Source organism: Gracilinanus agilis, chromosome 5, assembly GCF_016433145.1.
Source record: "Gracilinanus agilis isolate LMUSP501 chromosome 5, AgileGrace, whole genome shotgun sequence".
Classification (NCBI taxonomy): Eukaryota; Metazoa; Chordata; class Mammalia; order Didelphimorphia; family Didelphidae; genus Gracilinanus; species Gracilinanus agilis.
In genome coordinates, this window is record NC_058134.1 from 44519512 (window position 1) to 44540904 (window position 21393).

General features: G+C 38.3%; 2 protein-coding genes across 4 annotated transcripts in view; one reads left to right on the top strand and one right to left on the bottom strand.

Annotated features, from left to right (window-relative positions):
* EXOSC7 (exosome component 7) overlaps window positions 1-20832 on the bottom strand; it is a 51624-nt gene extending 30792 nt beyond the window's left edge. Inside the window, exons 1-4 of one of the 2 annotated variants that reach the window (XM_044677527.1) lie at window positions 20710-20832; window positions 9256-9357; window positions 8280-8374; window positions 1649-1814 (exon numbers count right to left, since the gene is read on the bottom strand). In XM_044677527.1, coding sequence (XP_044533462.1) covers window positions 1649-1814; window positions 8280-8374; window positions 9256-9357; window positions 20710-20766 — 420 coding nt within the window. In that variant the 5' untranslated portion in view covers window positions 20767-20832. The remainder of the gene's footprint in view (window positions 1-1648; window positions 1815-8279; window positions 8375-9255; window positions 9358-20709) is intronic. The other variant, XM_044677528.1, reaches the window with a different exon arrangement.
* Window positions 20833-20921: 89 nt separating this feature from the next.
* ZDHHC3 (zinc finger DHHC-type palmitoyltransferase 3) overlaps window positions 20922-21393 on the top strand; it is a 77845-nt gene continuing 77373 nt past the window's right edge. For both annotated transcript variants that reach the window (XM_044679386.1, XM_044679387.1), the window contains exon 1: window positions 20922-21000. The gene's annotated coding sequence lies outside the window, so the exon portion shown is untranslated. The remainder of the gene's footprint in view (window positions 21001-21393) is intronic.

Consider the following 21393-nt stretch of genomic DNA (forward strand, 5'->3'; position numbering starts at 1 on the left):
AATAATTATTACATTTAGGAAAAGAAAAAATGTACTTCATTACTGATGTATTTCTAATACATGAAAAGCAGTGTGGTGTAGAGGACAGAAAAAAAAGTTTTATATTCAGGAGGATGTGGGTCTAAGTCCAGACATTGGCTTCATAAACATACTTAAATCACCTCTTCATTCATCAAGTAACTTTCTCAAGTTCTAAATAGCAGAGACAGTACTGATCCACCGTGGGAAAAACAGACCCTTCTCCAGGAGTTCCTGACAATTATGAAATCACAGCCTGAGTCATTATTGTAATTAGTCACTTATAAAAGATTTAAATAAAATTCTGAGGAAGATAGCATTTCAAACTCTCAACCTTTTCAGAGTTGGAAGGAGCTTAGATCACATCATCTAGTCTACCTTTCCCATTTTACAGATGAGGAAACTGAAGACCAGAAAGTTTAAGTGATGCCCAGTGACAGAGCTGGGACTAAGGTGCAGGCCTTTTGACTCGCAATGCAGTATGATTTCCACTGCCTCCTTTTTTCCACTAGAAAAAGAAATCCAGAAAATAAATTAAAATGTTAAGGTAAAATATCCCCAATCAAGCAAAAATCAAAGTAAGTTTTTAACATGAATGCACTCCTTCAAGTCCATGATATGCTAATATGGTTACGCTATTGTTACCAAAGGAAGTCCTACTCCTCTGTTAATGTACCATCTTAAGAAAGAAAGATGACAGTCAGTTATGAGGCCAAGTTCCTTCTGCCTGTGTTATGCTACTAGCTCAGATGTTGACTGTTTTATTTAAATCGGATTTCTTTCCCTCTTGGTGGTGTTCCCTGGAAACAAAATTTAATTTGTAATGACTGCTGGCTACAATTATTAGTTTTCATTAATTTCACTAAATTGCTTAGTGGAACAGACTAACATGTTCCTCTTGGCACTCAGTGATAATAAATATGCCCACAACACTTATTTAACATTAGAAAAATCAAATGAGGATTTTAAATTTTATTGTCTCCTATCCTTTAAACTGCCTTATTATAATTCTCTATTAGCCAACTAGAACCAGTATTAAAAATCTGTGCTTTTCTCTTATTAATTTTGACATATAAAAATTCCTTTGTTTCACTGGAACAAAAACACCCCACTGTTACATTATTTCTTTCTCATAAATTTGTATTCATTGATACAAGATCACTTTTCTCTCCCTAAATCTTTATGAATCTGTTTAAGTCCTTAAGTCTTCAGGCTTTTTTGTTTATTTGTATTGGCTAAAGTCAAAACATCTCTGGCCTTGAGGAGTTTAATTTCATAGGAGATAGAACAAATCAATTAAATTCATCAAACATTTGATAAGAGGTTTTTTCATGTAGAACAGTGTACTAAGCACATGGGAGATACAAAGTTTAGGTAAGACATGCTTTCCTGAAGCTCTCCACAATGCACTTTAAAGTTACAAAGTGCTTAACTCACATTATTTCATTTGACCCTCATAAAACCCCATGAGGCAAAAGTTATCAGAAGGGTCACATGTTCTCCAATTCCTGTCATCATCATTTCCCAGTCTAGAAACCCCAGGGAATAGGAAAGAAGTGCCCAAGGCAGGCAGCAGGCCAGGCAGCTGCCCACAGACTCGGTTCTTCTTACAAATGATGCTGTGACTCACCAAGACGTCAACATAGAGGATCCAGCAGTGCTCCCTGGGGCTGATGCAGAGCGCTGTCAGGTCGATGCTGCCCTTGTTGTTAAATATCCGGTAGAGTGTATTAGCAATCTCGGTGCCAAGGTCATCACCTCCTCGACCTTCAAATTCAGGAGTGGCATTGGCCGAGCTATGCCGGGGGGACACAAAGGGGAGAACTTTTCAAACATCTGGACAAGGCTGAGCTCTAATCAGTCGAAGCAATTCCTGATCACTCAGAAGCCATATTTGAAGATATTGAGAATAGAAAAGGGACTCCTTTTCTAATCTAATTTCAAATATGTAGAAAGACACCAATTAAGTGCTCATTTTCATTCTGAGGCACCTAGTAACTTCCAACAGAGTTCAAAGGAAGAAAAAGAAAACCTATGGAGAACAGAAAGCACATGCACAATACAGTTGTTCTCTGGAAAGTCTGAGAAATAGCATCCAGCTATTTTATCTAACCTTACATATTGTCCTCTCTCTCACACTCCTGATACATATACTTGTTTACAAACTGAAATTCCAAACATCTTGTTTAAAAATTCCTTTGTTTGTGCCCATTGAAACATAGGTAGGTACAAGAAGAATCTTTAAATAAAAATAGGTTGAAACATTTTATAATTTAGTTATTCTAATTATACATTTCAGACTATTATCCATCACCAGAGCTAGAATTTAAAACCCACAAGAGAAACATAGAACAACTTTGTTATTCTACTCATTGCTTTCTACCTTATTCAGGAATCAAGATTTGCAGAGAAACTCATTTACAGATAAATAATCAAATCCACAGGGATGAAGTTTATTTTGCTTTGCCATCAAAAACACCTTTATAATTTAAATACTAAGCAAACAATAGTACACAACTAGGGGCAATTAGGTAGCACAGTGGATAGAGCTAGGCCTGGAGATGGGAGGTCCTGGATTCAAATTTAACCTCAAACACACCCTAGCTGTGTGACCCTGGGTAAGTCACTTAACCAAATTGCCTATCCCTTACCTCTCTTCTGCCTGGAAACCAATACTAATTAAATTAAAATGTCTAACTTTACTTGAGTAACTGAATCCTCTGGTATTGAAGTCAAATCAACAAATTGTTATTATATCCTTCTACCTACCTAGCCTTCACTGTAGCTGAACTGAGTGGAAAAAAGGGAGAGCTGAAGACATCTCAAGGTTTAGATAATACCTCACCTCTTTCAGGACATTAGGAAATTAACCATTCCTTTCTCATAATTATCTAAATCAGTGCATCATAACAAAATCAATTGAATTCTGAAATTTATCATCCTAGGAAAGTTTGAAAATCACTAGTCTGTTAATATGCTTCCAAAAACAAATGGACAAAAGGTAGAACATGATGGTTTTTGTTTTTAAGTAACTGGCTAAATACAAAGAAGCAACCCTTCCCATTCAGAATATCATAGCCTTCCTCTCCAAGTTTGGGATAGTGAATGGAGGAGGGGAAGGTGGAGATGGATGTGGTTGAGTTAGTCATTTTAATCCTCTACAAAATCTATGGCATACATAGAAAAGACCCCTGCAATACTTGGTTACATGAAGTTTAGAGGGAGACATAGACAAGCAGGATAGCTTTGAAACTAATTTCTTAAATGTATTTTTTTAAAGCTCTATATAATCAGTTTCAAATATAATTCTCTTTTCCTATTCATTCAGTTTATGGAAAAATTCATGCTTGTCAAAATGAGAGTAACAAAAAAGAAAATTTTTTAAAAGAAAGAACACTGGTAACTCTGGAGAGGGCAGTTTCATGAGCACAGATAATGTGAAGAAGAAAAGTCTGGCACACAGAAGGCACTATATAAATGATTACTGAATAAATGATTGACTTTAATTGATTCAGCCAATACTTCTTTATGACTGCTAAATTCTCCAGACTACTTTGGCTAGTAGGAACACAAATTTCACTGAAAAAGCAAATAATCATCCCACTGCTAGGCATATATCCAAAGGTTAGATAGAGAAAGATCTCATCTACACCAATATATTAGCACTTACTGGGGAAAAAAAAGTAAATGCCCATTGCTTTGGCAATGACTAAACAAAAAGGAGCCGGAATGTAATGGAATATTACTGAGCAGTCAAAAACAATGAATATGGAGAATATGTTGAATTATTATTTTAACTAATCTGAATTTATAGGAAAAGTGAAGGAAGCAAAATCAGGAAAATGTACTCAATGACTACAATGTAAATGGAAAAAACAAAACTAAAAACACCAGACAACTGAACATTGTGCAATTATAACGACCAAGTGTAGCTCCAAAGAGATATGACAATGCACCTCTCTTCCTTCTTTGCAGGTGTGGAACACTGAATGTGAATGTGTTGATTGGTTTTGTTATACTGCTCCCCCCATCCTTTTCTATTATTTTTTCAAAGTGATCATTCTCTGAGGGAAGGATGTATGATAAAATAAAAATGATGCAAAAACAAAGGACATAAGTAAAAATTTATATTTTAAAAAAATAAAAGAAAATCCAAGCAATTTCAGTTCAGATTATAAATAAAATAAAAGCAATGCTCCCTAATCCCAAAAATTATGCCTCAGCTTTCTGTGCTAAAACAAGTTTCCTCTTAAAATTTTACATCTCAATGGTCAGAGAACTATGGATTGCTCTATACTAAATCCCACTCAATGGTAAATGAGAGAAGCACAATCCTAAAATCACAAGTTGAGAGCTAGAAAAGGACCTGAGAAGATGCCTGGTCCTGCCCCTTAACTTAACAGAAGAACAAATAGAGGCCAAACAGGTTAAGTGATTTGTCTAATAAGCTAATGAGAACTGTGGAATATGAACCCAGATTTCCTGATTCCAAGTCCAGAATTAATCTACCAGGTCATACTGCCTCTTGACAAAATAATGAAGCAAACTTACTTGCCCAATGCTAGGCAAAAGTCTGTGAAAATGAGAAAGTTATGTTTCAAAATGCCATGAAGGACACCATCATGTAAAACATTATTATCCCCAAAGTTGTGGGTTTTATTGTTTACACAATTAGTAACACACTAATACTACTTCCTCAAAGTGCTCCTACAAAAAACATTGAAAGGAAAGAAAAGAAATAAGACCAGGCTGATGAAAATATTAATAGTGTAGGAAAATTTGGCTTTCTCCTCCCCACTATACTTCTCTTTCCTGATTTTGCTATTCTTTTTCCTTATCTACCTAACTTTTCCTGCTCCTATTCTTACCATCTTAACAAATGTTTTCTTTGAAAGTCTATGTTTGTTCCCTCATGCTTCCTTAGAAAACTGCTATATAAATCTAATAAATAAAATAGCTTGTTTTGAGGAATCCACTGCCAGAAAAACATTTTTAGTAGAAAACTAAATTATATGCTGTTGTTTAATGCTCACTTTCTGTGCCAATAAATAATATTCTTGTCTTCATTCTACTGACAAAATGATATGGCTATATATAGGCTCCCATCCATGACAATACTGAACCAAATAAATGTACAATAACGCACTAATAAATGTACTAAGTGTACTCATTTGTACAGCCTTGAAAATGATGTACTTAATAAAATACTAGTAAGATAGGAATGGTAAGGCCAGCTGGACAATTTAAGTCCAATCCCAATTCAGAAGTTCTAAATTCATGCCCATCCCAGCTTGAAAAGAGAAATGGTCTCACTACTAAATACATGAAAACAACACCATGAACTTTATCTTTCCAGCCCAAAAGTACCATATGAAGTGATACTGCTCTGGCAGGCATTAGAATCAGTTTCCCAAGATGTATTATTACTGTGGCTGTCCCATTCAGAGCCATGTTTCTGTAAATATAATAAGTACAACTGAAGTATTGCTAGAAGCTTTATTCCTCCTAAGTTTTTGAAGATGTGATTTATATTAAAACGCACTAGGCCTCATTTAAGACTAAAAAAATATTTGTTTTAAGGTTCAAAGACACCAGACCTGGGGGCAGCTAGCTGGTTCAGTGGACAATCAGGCCTGAAGTCAAGGACCTCCTGGGTTCAAACCTGGCCTCAGACACTCAGACTCTGGCTAAGTCAACTTAACCTCCATTGCCTAGTCCTTAACACTCTTTTGCCTTGGATGCTTAGTGTCCATTCTCAGATAGAAAGGTTTAAAAATAATAAAGGGAAGAACAAAAAACACCAGATCTGTGACTTCACTGGAATTCTAAGGAAATTCATCATTCACTAAAGTAATTAGTTCCTTCAGTGCTTTGAAGAGGACTAACTGATGAAAAATAACTTTCAGAAAAGTTCAAGAGGCAGCCCTTATAATGGCACATATCATGCTGGTGTAGAATTTGGTGGGTCCAGAATACAAACCCAAAAGTTTAGAGAACGTGGATGTGATTAATTTACAGATCAAGCCATGCAACCCTCTTCTGCCCTTTCATTCCCCCTCATGTAGAACAGGACTGACTCTGATTGTCCTCTTCATAAAAAAAAATAGGAATGTTTTAGTTTAAAAGATATATCAAGTTATCTTTTTATTCCCAAGTAAAGAGGAAAATTGAAGGGGTGATCAGAATAGCAGCTCTTTGCCTCAGGCTGAATGTGCTTATCATTTAGAGCTGCCAAGGGCAATAGTGGAGTCAGTTTGGCAGTAAAGCAATTAATTTTCCACCTTTCACATATTCTGTACCACTGGGAATTTGACCACTTAAATCTTTAAATTTGCTGATGAGCAGTTAAAGCAGTTAAATCAAGCTAGGTCAAGCCCTGTAAAAGAAGAATCTCCTAATTATCTTCACTATATTCTTACACTACCCTTAAGTTCACAGACGTTCCTCCTAGATCTGGGGTACAGCAAAGAAACCCCATCCATAAGTAATATACAGACCAACAAACTGTTAGGAGAACTGTCCATCCAGAAGTCTGAAGAACTAATTTGTTGAGGGCAATTAACTACTGCTTATCTCTGAAATGTTTGCCATGAGAATCAGATATTCTCTCATTAGTTCCTTTCAAAAATACTGTATACAAGGGCAGCTGGGTAGCTCAGTGGATTGAGAGCCAGGCCTAGAGACGGGAGGTCCTAGGTTCAAATCTGGCCTCAGACACTTCCCAGCTGTGTGACCCTGGGCAAGTCACTTGACTCCCTACCCCCCACCCCCATTGCCTACCCTTACCACTCTCTTCCACCTATAAGTCAATACACAGAAGTTAAGGGTTTAAAATAAAAAAAAATTATAAAAAAAATACTGTATACAAAAGAATAAAGGTTCAGTTGTTTTCATTTAAATGATTCAATTTTCTTTTCCCTTCTCAGGATGAAATGTATGGCCGTGTCATATCTCTGTAGGAATAAACTATTTTGAAAAATTTTGCACACTAATGCACTGTTCGGCTTAGTTCAACCATTCTGAAAAGTAATTTGGAACTATACCCTAAAATTGCAAAATTGTATATACTTTGACTCATCTGTATCCCCAACTAGATCTTTACCTCCAAAGAGATCAAAGAAAAAAAAAAGAACCCATATGTCCAAAAATATTTCTAGCAGCTCATTTCATAAGAAATAATAACTGGGAACTAGAAGGGTATCCACCTATCAGTGAATGACTAAACAAACTGTAGAATGTAGATAGAGAAGAAATAATTATAATAAAATTATGATGAAAGGGAGTATGGAGAATAATAACATAGGATAATGGAATAATACAAATGGTACACTTTCACAATGACAACACATCATAGGGGAAAAAAACTTTAGAGCTTTGATTAATGCAATAATAAACCCTCCTTATCAGAGAGGTAATTAACTTAAAATCAATAAATAATAACATCAATGATGATAAAACAATAACATTTATATAACTGCTTCTTTCTGGCAGACACTAAGTAAGCACTTTGCATATATTATTTAAAATATCCAATGAAATGGCAAAATTAGAAATTCTGTTTGCTGACCATATGTATTTCTTATAAGAATTTGGTTTTTTTCCCCTCAAATTGTTCTACTGGGGTCAGGGTGGAGGGAATAAGGAGGAGAGAGATAGGAAAGAGAATAAAAACTTGTCAATAAAAGTTCCCAGACAAAAGCAGGGAAATAAAGGCACTGCAGATCTTATTCTCCTTTTTTTTGAGGAGCATAGATTCAGAGTCAGATTCAAAGGTCCTTACCTATGAGGTCATGTCACCCAATCCCTTCATTCATAAATGTCATAAAATAATTGTCATAAAACTTGTAAATGTCTTGAGGAAAGATGTGAATTCTAGTCTTTCTGAGACCAAATCCAGTGCCCTATCCCCTATGCCATGCTGCCTACCCTGTTTTAAACTTTACAAAAGATCTTTCACATACAACATTATTTCATCTGAGCCTCACAGCAACTTCTATGAGGTAGAAAGGACAGATGATATGATTCTCACTTTACAAATGAGGAAACTGCAGCCCAGAAAGGTTAAGTGGGGGCCCTACTGAGGTCAAATAACTAGCTTACTGGAGGAGCTAGGTCTGGAATCCAAGCCACTGGAATTGTAGTCATACAATACCAGAGTGCAAAATTAGAGTTTGTTTCACTGAGGAAAAAAAAATGATTACTTTGTGCATCTGCCTTTTTAGATGGTGTTAATCTTTTACAAATGTCCCATCTGCACTAACCAGTCCACAAAGAATTCCAAGTAGCCTTCATTTGGTCTTTCCAATCTTGGCGTTCCCATTTCTGCTTTGACTCCAACCAGGATATCAGTATGCCCCTGTAAAAAAATACATTTGAGATGTCCATTACCGGAATGTGAAAGTACCCACAAGTCAAGCAGCATTTATTCATTCACTCATTAAGCAACTCTCAAGGACTGTGCTAGTGTTGGAGGACACCACACAATTCAGATAAGACAGAGGCTCTGCCCCGTCACAAAATAACCACAGTTCCTAATATTACATTGATAAGCACTTTAGAACAAAGTATCAAATGAGGTCTAAAAGGGTGGCCTTACTCATGAGTCAGGTAAGAGAAGGTTTCATTAAGGAGGTCTCGTGAGTTAAACATTAAAGAACAGGTAGGAACTGAACCCACAGGTCAAGAGAGAGAGAGAGAATCTATTTGGGGAACATGAGCAAAAGAACAGAGGCAGGAAAGTGCAGTGCTTCAGAGGCTGGAGCTTAGAATGTGAGGAAAAGAATCCTAGAGTTAATATTTGTGCAGTGCTTTGTTTGGAGTGTACAAAACACTCCATACATTATTTCATTTGAACATCATCTTACAGATGCTGAAACAGGCTGAGAGAGGTTAAAAACCACCCCAGGGATGAGTCACTTAAGCTCTACAGACCTCAACTTTCTCATTTGTAAAATACAGAAGATGAGCACCAACCTTATAGGGCGGTTGAACCCAATATGATATCTGTAAAATGTTCTGTAGATCTTAAAATGTTAAATAAATGTAAGCTACTATTTTTAAGTGGCCATCTAAAGTAGTGTCTGCTGAGCCTGGAAAGATATCTTGACAACTCCAGGGACCTGGTAGGCCTCAGTAAATAACTACAAATGACGAGTGGGAAAGGCAATGACTCCAGTGTCCCATGTATTTCCACCATAAATCATGACAACACAAAGTGTCAAATATCATTTTACTTACAAGCTTGACTCTTGCAGACCCACTGGTATTGGATACCACATCTGTTTCCACTTCAGCACAACGGTAATCTTCACAGCCTCGACCATCCACTCGTAGATCTTCCTAAGCGTTATAACCACAATAGGAAGTGATACCATCAGCTTTGTTACGATGCTGAGCCAAAAAAAATAAACTGACTCAGGTGTGTGTATATGTAGATATCTATAGATGGCTAGACAGAAATTTGGATTATCATTTTGAGGAAGGGCTCCTCAAAACCAGCCCTTTATGGTTTATAAAACAGTTTTACATGTTATCTCAGGTGGTAATTGAAGCTAAGATATAAGGAAGCCAGTTAACAGAGGAACTTTATTCAACAATGCTAATGAAAGTAATTCATCAAAGGGGTCAACAAAAAAGTCAAATAAGCCACTTTTTCCATTAGTTGCATTTCCTTCCTCCCTTTCCCAACATCAATGAAATAGTTTTAGATTTTGCTTCAAGAAAGGAAAATCAACAAGTTATATGTGGTTTATCTAGTTAAGTCTATGTAGCTTATGAGGCAATAACTCTCATAAGCCCAGCTACGGCTTTATCAAATTCCATGGCCACAGAATGGATCCTTAATTTCCTCCAAGTGCCATGCTATATACATCAGTGACTGAACCTGGGGTCAATCACATCCTCAATACTTCAATGGATCTGAGATTTCATTGGTGTGGTTATTTCTTCTTTGTACTGATACAGATCATAATTCAGTCATGCCTTTTTTAAAAAAAAAATGTTTTCGTTGAAACATTTTTTTACATCACCTTTATTTCTAAATATTTCCCTCTCCTACAGGGCAATCTGATGTTACAAAAAACAAAGAAAGGAAAAACAGTAGTTGAGCAAAACTAAACAACACATCAAACAAATCTAACAGTATAAGCAGTGGTTCCACAGTTTTTATCCTTCCCTTTTGCAAAAACAAGAGACCCATCCACGTCCATAAACTGTGATTTTTTTTGCCTATAAATTCCCCCTGAGCTCTCTCTTGGCTTCCATTTAATATTTCCTAGATGACAATGTGACAAATTCCTGATACAACAGGAAAAGAAACCTATTCCAACAATGGTCAACCTCAAGATGTAGTGACCTCCCTTGTCACTTGAAGAGACTTAAGCAAAGGCTTAAGCAAAGGCTTGAAAACCTCTAGTCAAGGATGGCATACTGAATTAAAGGTTGACTCTCTAGATGGGCCCTGAGGACTCTTTCAGCTCTTAATAACTTCAGACAAGTTGAAGGATGTAAAATAAATTCACACAAATCACCAGCATGTCTGTATAAACCTAACAGGAAGAGAAAGAGAAATTCTATTTAAAATAAACACAGAATACATAAAATACTTGAGTCTAACTACCAATATACACTTACAAATACAAAACACTTTATGTGTAGAAACTGTGATGATAGAAGTCACTCCCTAAGTTTGTCCTACCCCACACCTCATATTTTGCCTGCATATGTTGTGGGATGTAGGGGCACAGAGGATAAAAGGTATGGGGCAGAGTGCTCTCTCTCTCTGGAGGGCTTTTGCTTAGGTATTTTTCTAGATAGGTGAGATTTTCTGTCTCCTTCCTTCATTTCCTTTTTTCATATATCTCCATTTTTATTAAAATTACATTGTTAAGAGCTACTAAAGGACTCCTTATTTGAGAGTAATTTTATAACGGTGACCATAATATTTTATTAATATTACATTTAATCATTTTATTTTTTATTTATTACAAAACAAAGAAAGACCCAAGTAATTGCAGAAATATTAATTCCACATGGTAGGCTGACAAAATGTAATTTTAAAAATATAATAATTGTAGTATACAGAAATGTAATATAATAAAAAAAAAAAACAGATGGAGGTTAAATGACTTGCCTGGGGTCACATAGCCAAGTGTCTAAGACCAGATCTGAACTTGAAGATTCTAACTTTGGGAAAGGCCCAGTAGCACTCCATCCACTGTGCCATTTCCTCAGAGCCATAACGATTAAACTACCAAAGGATTTTGCAGAATTAGAAAAAAGAAAAAGAAAATTCTTCAGGAGGAAAGAAATGCCCAGAATCTTGAGGAAATGATGAAAAGTCATTGAAAGGAAGGGGGCCTAGCAGTACCAAATTTTAAACTATACTACAAAGCAATAATTATCAAAAACAAGTTTGGTATTGTTTAAGAAATAGAGGTCAAACAGTAGAAATAGATTAGGTAGACAACATACAGAAGTCAATGAACACAGTAGTTCAGGGTTCAAGTACTGAAGGTAAGAACTCACTACTTGACAAAAACTGCTGGGAAAACTTTTAAGGCAGTCTGTACAAATGAAATATAGATCAATAGTCATACCATATACCAAGATAAGCTGGATATCAATTCGGTATGAGACCTATATGTAAAAGATCACAATATTAACAAACAAGAAAGACAAGGGGGGAAATTTATCTTTGAGCTCTATGGATAGGAGAAGAGCTCATAACCAATCAAAGGGAAAGAATGGAACACAGAAACAAACTGTTATGACAACAAAGTTTTAGCGCAAGCAAATCCAATAAAGATTAAAAAGTTAACTTGGAAAATATTTTTGCAGTAAGTTTCTTTGATAAAGGTATGATTTCCAAGATATACAATGAGCTCATTTAAATTAAAAGAATTAATGCCTAACTAATAAATAAATGGTCAGGGGGCAGCTGAATGGTTCAGTGGATTGAGAGCCAGGCATAGAGATGGGAGGTCCTGGGTTCAAATCTGGCCTCAGACACTTCCCAGCTGTGTGACCCTGGGCAAGTCACTTGACCCCCATTGCCTACTCTTACCACTCTTCTGCCTGGTAGCCAATACACAGTATTGACTCCAAGACAAAGGTAAAGGCCCTTAAAAATAAATAAATAAATAAATAAATGGTCAAAGGATATAAAGTAGTTGTCTAAGCAACTCAAGATATTAAAAGCCTTTTGAAAAAAATTCTCTAAACTACTAACAGAGAAATGCAAATTAAAACAACTCTGAGGTTCCATCTTACATCCATTGACAGGCAAAGCTTTCCAAAAAAAGAAATGACAACTCTGCTTAGCGCAATGATCAGGCCTTAGTCATCTCACTTGTTTCCACTACTGCTAGTTGGTCTTTCTGCACCAAATCTTTCCTCACTCCAGTCCATCCTTGCATCCAGTCCTCTGTGGCATTCAAAGCCCTTCAGAACCCGGCCACAACCTTTCCAGTCTTCTTGCATCTCATTTTAAAGCCCAACACATTTTTCCATCCAATGACATGGTCTTGCTATTTCTTAAACAAGAACCAGTCTCCAGACTCTAAGCATTTTTCCTCTGGTCTCAAAACACCATCTCTCATCTCTGTCTCCTGGCTTCTTTTAAAGTCTCAGCTAAAATTTTATCTCCCATTACAAGGCCTTCCCAATCCCCTTAATGCTATGGCTCTACTGATTATCTGCAATTTTTCCTGCATACAGCGTGTTTATGCAGTTGTTTTTATATTGTTTCCCTCATTAGACTATTATTCTCTTGACAGTAGGGACTGGGTTTTTATGCCTTTCTCATATTCCTTGGATCTAGCACAAAATAGAAGTTTACTAAGCGCATGCAGATTGATTCCACAGGGCTGAAAATGGAGAATGTGGGAAAAAATGCATATTTCTGGACATGAACAAGGTGAGAATTTGTTTTGCTTGACTATGCTTATGTTATAATTATGACGTATTTTTTTCCAAGTGGAGAATGGAATGGGAGGAAAAATGAAATATTTGATAAGTGAAAAAAATAAACACAGGAAGGGATAAATTCTATATTCTAGGAATTCAAAGGCTGCCCTGACACCTCAGAATACTTTGAATACAATTTGCTTATTAAAGCAGCTTAATGAGGCTTCTGACTGCTCTCTCACATCTGTGATACTGATTCAGGATCAGTAAACTCAATATTGGATTTTAAAAGCAAAAGATAAGTATTATACCCTTAATTCTGAGGGTAAACTTTGTTTCTAGACAATTTTGTTTTGAGGAATTGAAGTTAACAAGCAATTCTAATAATGAACTTTTCCCCAATAAATAAATACATATAAACTCATAAAATTAGAAGGCCCAGGAAAACCAAAGCTAGAAAATCCAATGCAGTTTGTTTTTTTTTTTAACCCTTGTACTTCGGTGTATTGTCTCATAGGTGGAAGATTGGTAAGGGTGGGCAATGGGGGTCAAGTGACTTGCCCAGGGTCACACAGCTGGGAAGTGGCTGAGGCCGGGTTTGAACCCAGGACCTCCTGTCTCTAGGCCTGACTCTCACTCCACTGAGCTACCCAGCTGCCCCATCCAATCCAATTTTATCCAAGTTTTTGTGTCTCTGGCAGTAACATTTTGCTTGACTGTGTCAAATTTTTTTTTACAAAAACTCAGCATACTGGGATAATTTATTCTCTAAAACTTCTAGTCAATCTCATAACTATAAAAATCTGTTATGAAATACTATTTTCCCTATTCCCTTCTTATATTTCCTTTCTAGAAGGTCCTCATTGATCGTTTATTCTTCATAAAAATTTTTGTAGTTGACAAAGTAGACAAACTAGAAGTTACTGATACCAGATAAATGCTAACTAAATCACCTTTATTCCCCACTACAGCCAATGTTTTGGTATCTTCACCCCTTTAGAAAACTTGAGAGTTGATCCCTTAATGCCCTTTAAATGATATCTCCTCTTCTTATATATAAGTACTTGATCCATAATTTGGCCAATTTCCCCATCTTTGTTTTCCTTAGAAAACATTTTGGCAGCACATTGGAGAATGTAAAGTTCAAACTTGCTGGTTTCACTATCACTGATGAAGAAAAGAGATCTTTACAGATGTTTTCTATTTTTTAACCATTTGTTGTCCTTTCAATTTCATCCTTAAATGCCCCCTTATATTCTGAAGAACTTAACTAACAACTTGGCAACTTTTTAAGGGGGAAAGGGAGGATCTGGAGGGAGAAATTGTCCCACTTGGTGCATTTGTGTGTGAATGAAAAATCTGATTGTCCTACAGAAAAAAAAAAGGAAAAAATGTAGTTAGGGACTTAGGAGGAGCCCTTCCATCTCTTCTTGGATAATGCATGATACCCCTCTTTGGTGGAAAGTTATTACAATCCAACATGAATTGCATGCATGATATAAGAAATGAAACTTTCCTTGAGACTAATGAAGAAGGAAATGATGCACAGCAGAAGGTGCAAAACTGTACTGATTTGGATTAACTGGGGAAAAGTAGGTCTAACTTAGTAAAACTCTGTTACAGAATAAAACTTTGTTTCTTAATATACATTATATAGTAACTCTAATTAGACTAACCAGTTATTTCCATATAGAAGACCTATATAAAACTGCTTTAATAGATACAAATAGCCTTTCAAACAATCTTTAACAATATACCAGGATTTTCCAGAATTACTTGGCCTTGAAATGAATGAATACTGATTAAATTATTACTATGGGCAAAAACACTGTGTTAGTAAGCACTGGGGATAGAAACAGAAAGTCCACATTCTAACAGCAGGAGACAACAGAGGAAATTTCAGTTTCACAGCCCAATAATTTTTACAGTATAATAACAAGGTATGTTGTAGAATCATTTCCACTGATAAAACCATGTCCATTTCTGTTGTTGTATTACTTGGTGATGCTAGACCATAGAGTGAGTTTTCTTTTCCCAGTCTTTAGCAACTGAGGTTGTAAAAGACGTTAGGCAAAAGCTTTTGCCAGGGCCAGCTAGATAGCTCAGTAGAAAGGAGACTTGCCTGAAGATGGACCCTGGGTTCAAATCTGGCCTCAGACCTGTCCTAGCTATGTGACCCTGGGCAAGTCACTTAACTCCAATTGCCAGGCCTTTACACTCTTCTGCCTTGGCACTGACACTCAGTATCAATTCTAATAAGGAAAGGAAGAGGGTTTTGGGGGTTTGGTTGGTTTTTTTTTTAAGTTTAAATTTTTATTTTTTTCCCTCATGGCTACATGATTCATGTTGTTCCCCCCGCCCCCCCCAGAGTTGACAAGCAGTTCCACCGGGTTATACATGTATTATCACTAAATACCTATTTCCATATTATTCATTTTTGTAATAAAGTAATAGGAAGTTTGATATTTTAATATATTTTATTATAATAATATTAAAATAATATTTTATATTTTAACATAATATACATTACATTATATATAATTATATATAAATAATATATTTATTAATTTTTGTTTATTTTAAAAATCTTTTTCCATATTTACATGATTCCTTTTCTTTCCCTCCCCTCTCCCAGAGCCAACAAGCATTTTAATATTTCCATATTATTCATTTTTGCTATAGAGCAATCCTTTAAAGCCAAAACCCCAATTCATATACCCACATATACAAGTGATAAACGATAAGTCATGTTTTCTTTTGCATTTCTATTCCTATAGGTTTTTTTTCTCTCAATGTGGATAGCAAATTCTTTCTCATAAGTCCAAGAAGGGTTTTTTTTGGTTTGTTTTTTTTTAAGTATTTGCCAGGTATCATCTCCACAACGGTTATTCCTCTTGACAATGGCTTTGGGTGTGGGCTAGGAGTAGAGCAGGCAGTGTTGAAAGCCCTATTTGTGTATTTCTTGCCTCTACCTGCCATGAATGGGAATTAGTGATGCTAGGGATATGAGGCCCCTCCTCAACAACATTTGCTCCCCCTAATATGAAAGCTTCAGAGCTTAAGGACCTATAATTGGGGGAATGCTTCTATTCCAGGAGCTTCTGGGTGAAGGACCTAGGCTATCTCCACAAAGGTCTGAGGAAAGGTGGTGGTGGCAGTAACTGCTGTCTGACCATACTGGCTCATGCCCTGTGCCCCTCCCCTCTCCCCCAGGATGCCTTTCTGCAGGCTGGCTTGAACTTGGGTTTAATTAATTATAAAGATGGAATCTATAAGTGCTGGGGCTAATTAATTAACATTTATAGAATCACAAGGTCTTATATCTGAAATATGAGGAGACTTCAGAGTTCATCTGGTCCAATCTCTTCATTTTAGAGGTGAATGAACTCCTGGGATCCATGGAGGTCTTGCCTATGGTTACATAAATAGTATATATTAAAAGCAGAGTTTGAACCCAGGTCTTCTGACACTAAAGCTAGCATACCGCCTGCCTTTTCTTCCCATGTCACTGACATAACTACAATGTCATGAAGGAACACTGATCCAGCATTTCAAAACCATATGAAGTTATGTAAGAAAAGTTATTATACTATACATACCCAATCATCTCACTACTGGGGTATACCCTCCAAATGTTAAAAGACAGAATGAAATATATATACTATACATATATTATATATGAAATATATAAATATGCTATATATTCATAGTAGCACTTTGTATAATAGCAAAAATCTAGAAACAAATTACACATAGGTGGCCATCAATTGTGGAATAGCTAAAAAATTATCTTTGTGATGAAATTATAACATAAGAAATGGCAAAAAAAAAAAAAAGAGAGAGAGAGAGAGAGAGAGAAATTCAGAGAAATATAGGAAGACATACAACTTTCTGGATCACTCTCTATATCCAGACTCCATGGTTTTCTCCTGGGCTCTCTTTTCTTTCTCTACATTTTCTCTGGGTGCTCTCATTAGCTCTCACAAATTCAGAATGGTACTTAACCCTGTCCTTCCTCTCTCTCCTTATCAATTACCAAATATGGTCCATTATAACCTTGGAATGACCAACTCTAACAGCCACTCATTGACAGACATTCTCTTTGCTTTGGACTCTTGCAAAAGCCTCTTAATGGTCTCCCTGGCTCTCATCCTCCACAAAGCTGCCCCAAGTAACAAGTCTTTAAAAGGAGAGATTATGTCCGTTTCATTTTCCTGCTCAAGAAGCTCCAGAATTAAAACTACAATAAACTTTTCTCTTTGGCATTTAAAATTCTTCATTATCAGACCTCAATTGATCATTCCAAACTGCTGCTAGGGATGCTTGGCCTTCTGGAAGTCTTTGGTATAGTGATGGACCCTTCCTCAGTTAGTGATGCTCTTTGCCCACTCTCCATCCAAATTATGACTTTTTCTTTACTGGTAATATGTTGTTTCCGTCTGGTAGAATTTAAGCTACTTGGTGTCAGGAGCTTGGTATGCCTAGCCCTGAGTTCATAGTAGGTACTTAACAAATGTTCTCTGAAGTGAAGGCTGAATTCAAAGCACAATCAGGAGACCAGATGGCCACTGAGATTCTTTGAAATTCTCTTATTTTGACATATATACAATGACTACTCTAGCACAAATATAAAGGTAAAAGGCACCTGAATTTAGATTAAATACACTTCCCTACTCATGAGAAAATGATAATGGCCTAAGAATGAATATGATATCAGATGCTAATGTTATATTGTTTTGTTTTGTTTTTCTGGATTTTTTGTGGTTATTGCTAGAGAGGGTTCTTTGAGGCGAGGCCTCTATAAGGAAGTGATTGCAGTATTAAAAAAATTTTAATGAAAATTTTAAAATATTTCCTAAAGTTTCCTTTAAAAAGAAATTTTAAAACTGTTTTTATAAATAATAATAAAGTAGAGGGAGGATAAGGAAATTATGAAGCAGGAAAGAAAATTAAACCTATTTCCATACTAAAAGCTGCTATATTTAACTTTATACAAAGATATGATTTCACATTTAATGTTTTAGAGAAGTAGAATTTGCACTGAAATTCTCTCATGGAATTTCAGTCTCCATTGTCAACTTGAAATCTGGAGACCCCAAGTTTGCCCCTGTCCCATGTTCACCCCAGGGAGGTCTCAGACTCACCAGTTTCAGACTGAACAGACCTTAAAGTATTTGATAATCCCAGTTTAGGTGGGGCTAGCAGACCTAAGCAAATGCTAAGTAACCTTTTAGTCTGGGAAGTTTCCTGTAGTATCAGATCCATTCCCAAGAAGACCAGCACCTATGCAGGGACTATCCTTTTAGTATGCATTGAAAGTAGAACACTCCCAGATACCCCAGTCCTCTGGCTATGGTTTTTCCCAACTCTGTTGGCATCCTATCAGTATAAGCTGGACCTCTCATTTCCTTGTAGCCATGGTAATGTCAATCAATCATATATCCCTGTCCTTAGTTCCCCAAAAGGTATATAAGTTCCCCAAATTCTTTTGTTCTTCGGAGAATCATCTAGCACTGTGATCCTCTCAGACATACTGTTCCCAGAGTCCCAGAGCCCTTGGCTTTGTGTGGTTTTTAGGTGTCTGACTCTGTGTGGCAGCTGAATAATGAACATTACCTCTCTCTTTCCTGATGAAAGACTTGGTTTTTCTGACTACTTTAGTAGTTCTGTGTTTTTCCCAGGTTAACACCATCATGACATTAGGGTTCCATGTAATAAAGAGTTTGTGGAAATAAAGTTGTCTTACAGCCTGTGTAAAGGGAACCCCTTTCTCCCAGGGTCGTGAACTTTCCTCTCATCAGACCCATTCATTAGTGTGGCTGGAACGCTCCAAACAAAGGTCACAGGTTAAGAGTCCTAGGAACATGACCCAGAACTAAGGGTTACTAGTCCAGGTAGAGGCTTTGATTGGTTCCTGAGATGTGATAGACCAGTTCAGAGAAACAGGAAGTGACATGGAGAAAAGGGTTATAAAAGATGAGACCATAGAGGAGATGGAGATCCTTGGCTTGAGTTTTCTGGGATTGATTCTTCTACTCCATTTGGTGTAGGTGGCTCTAGTGGAAGACACCCTCATGGGCTGGTAAGACTCTTGCTCCAAAGAGACTTTCACGGGAGATTGGATCCTTTTCCGGGAGGGAGCTGAAATTCTATGGACCAGACTTTGGAGTGGTAGGCTAGGAAATAAATTTTCCACTTCCTTATTTCTTTCTTATACTATATTTATATTATATTAAATTGTTAAAAAGCTACTATCATCCTCATGACTTAAGAGTTAATTTTATAAATAGCAACCACAGCAATTTTTTTACTAATATTATTTAACAAAACCAATTTCTAAATATTACATATTACATTTATTTTCATTATTACACTCCAAAGCCATTAAAAATAGCCACCACATAATTAAGGGAGGTGTTTTTGTCATGACTAAAAAGACTGAGCAAAGAACAGGCCATGAAGGATTACCAAGCTTTTCAGCACCATATGCCTTGTGGATACTGCCAGAGACAAAATACCAGGAAGGGTAAAATATCTGAGCCAAGATGTCTGAGTTCCTGTGGTGGTAGTTAAAGGAAGAAAAGAAAATAGGAAACAACTTAGCTACAAACTCAAACACACCCAACCAAACCTGCTAAAGTGAAAAGCAGCTTTTGGGGGAGGAAATCAAGTGACTAAATGTGGCACATACAAAAGAATCCAATGGAAGACTCAGGTAGTTTGTTTAGTGAAGCTTTCTCAACAGCTTTCCCTTCCACTTCCCCAGCTTCCCAGGGAGGCTGCAAGCCGTTTGGTTGTATAAACTAAAGATTTGAAAAAGATGGATTGAAGACCTCTTCGTATTTATCCACTGGCATAAAACTCAACTGGAGGCTAAATTGCTACTCTGTACTTCAGCTACTTCAGCTATAAAATGGAGATAATAGAAGGCCAGAGGAACAATTGAAAAACAAATTTGCATTAATCTACAACAGAGAGGACTAATGATCCTAGCTCATAAAAAACATTAAAGAGTTGGGCAAGCATCTGCAACCCTTTTCAACAGCTTTAAGTCGGGTAAGGGAAGAAGGGGAAGAGGAAAGGAGGTAGGAAAGGTGGGAGGAGGGGGGCCCATAACTCCAATGGACAGCCTGAAGAGTGAGGATAACAGTGAAAGGAGGAAATCTTGTTATAGGGGTGTGCGTGCGTGAGGGTATTTTGGTTTCAGAGATTGACTGCCAACTTTCATTCCAAATAAACCATCTCAACACCATCTGGCACATATTGCCAACAGCCATGATCTTTTTCAGAATAGCACCTCACGCCTGTGGAATTGGTATTTTTCAAAGAACTCTGGCATAGAGGTCATCATGTTCTATCCTCGAGAGAAACAGGGAGGGATGCCTAAGAGAACTCCACAGACCTTACTTTCCCTCTCCGTCCTCGTCTGTTTCAGTCTCCCTCCCTTCTCCAGAGCCGCCGACAAAGCGCTTTACACACATCCTCTCCCTGGACACTCACCCTCTGCTTTGGAGCTTGCCCCCTCCCAAGGCTTCCATTTCAACATCTGTAAGAAGTGGAGGTTGACGTTCCTCCCTTCCTGCTCTAAAGTCGCCAATCTCTAAGAGCTACCCTCCAACCCTAAGCCCCCGGACCCTCGAATGCGCGCGCGCACAGACCCACTGGGGGAGGGGGGGGAAAACGGAGCAGGGGGCGCACGCGCACTGGGGCATCAGGGAAGGCTGATGGGGAGCGCGCTGGCGGCCGAGAAAGGTCCCGGCCTCGCCTCTCCTCCTCGCCCGTTACCTGGACTCCGTGCACGATGTAAACCTTCTCGGCCTCGCTCAGCGCCACGGAAGCCATGGTACCCCGTCCAGCCCCACCGCCGTCGCTGCCCCGGAACCCTCCTCCTCTTCACAGCTGCGGACGTCGCGCTCCCCGCACGACTGTGGCGTCATCCTTCCGCGCCGGGCCCGTGGGGGCCGCTCCCCGCTGCGTCATCAGCGAGCGGCGGCCGCTCCTGCCGCTGCTGCCGCTGCCACCGCCGCCCGCCTGGGAGCCCGATGGGCTGCTCCTGCGCCCCGCCCCGGAGTCTGGGTGAGTCCTGGGAGCCGCGGCCCTCAGCCCCGTTGTGGCCGAGACCCCCAGCACGGAGGCGGGAGGGGGAGGGGGGCAGCACCATGGGCAGCACTGCGACCCTGGCACCTGCCGGCCAGCCGAACCGGAGGGCGCTTCCTCGCGGGGACGGCGGCGCCCTCCCTACGCTCCTGTTGGGAGCGGGACCTGCAGAGCGGGACCTAGTCGCCCCTTTCTGTGCTGCGTGCTATCCCTGCCTCACTCACCCCTTCCCGCTACTCCACTCCTCTGCCCTGTCCTCTAGAGGTGATCGCACCACTCTTGCTGTCTTCTCCTCCGGCACTCTTCTGCTCGCCTTTCTTCCCCGCCATCCCCCTTCCCCCCCCCCCGCCCCGCCCCGCCCCTGTCACCTCT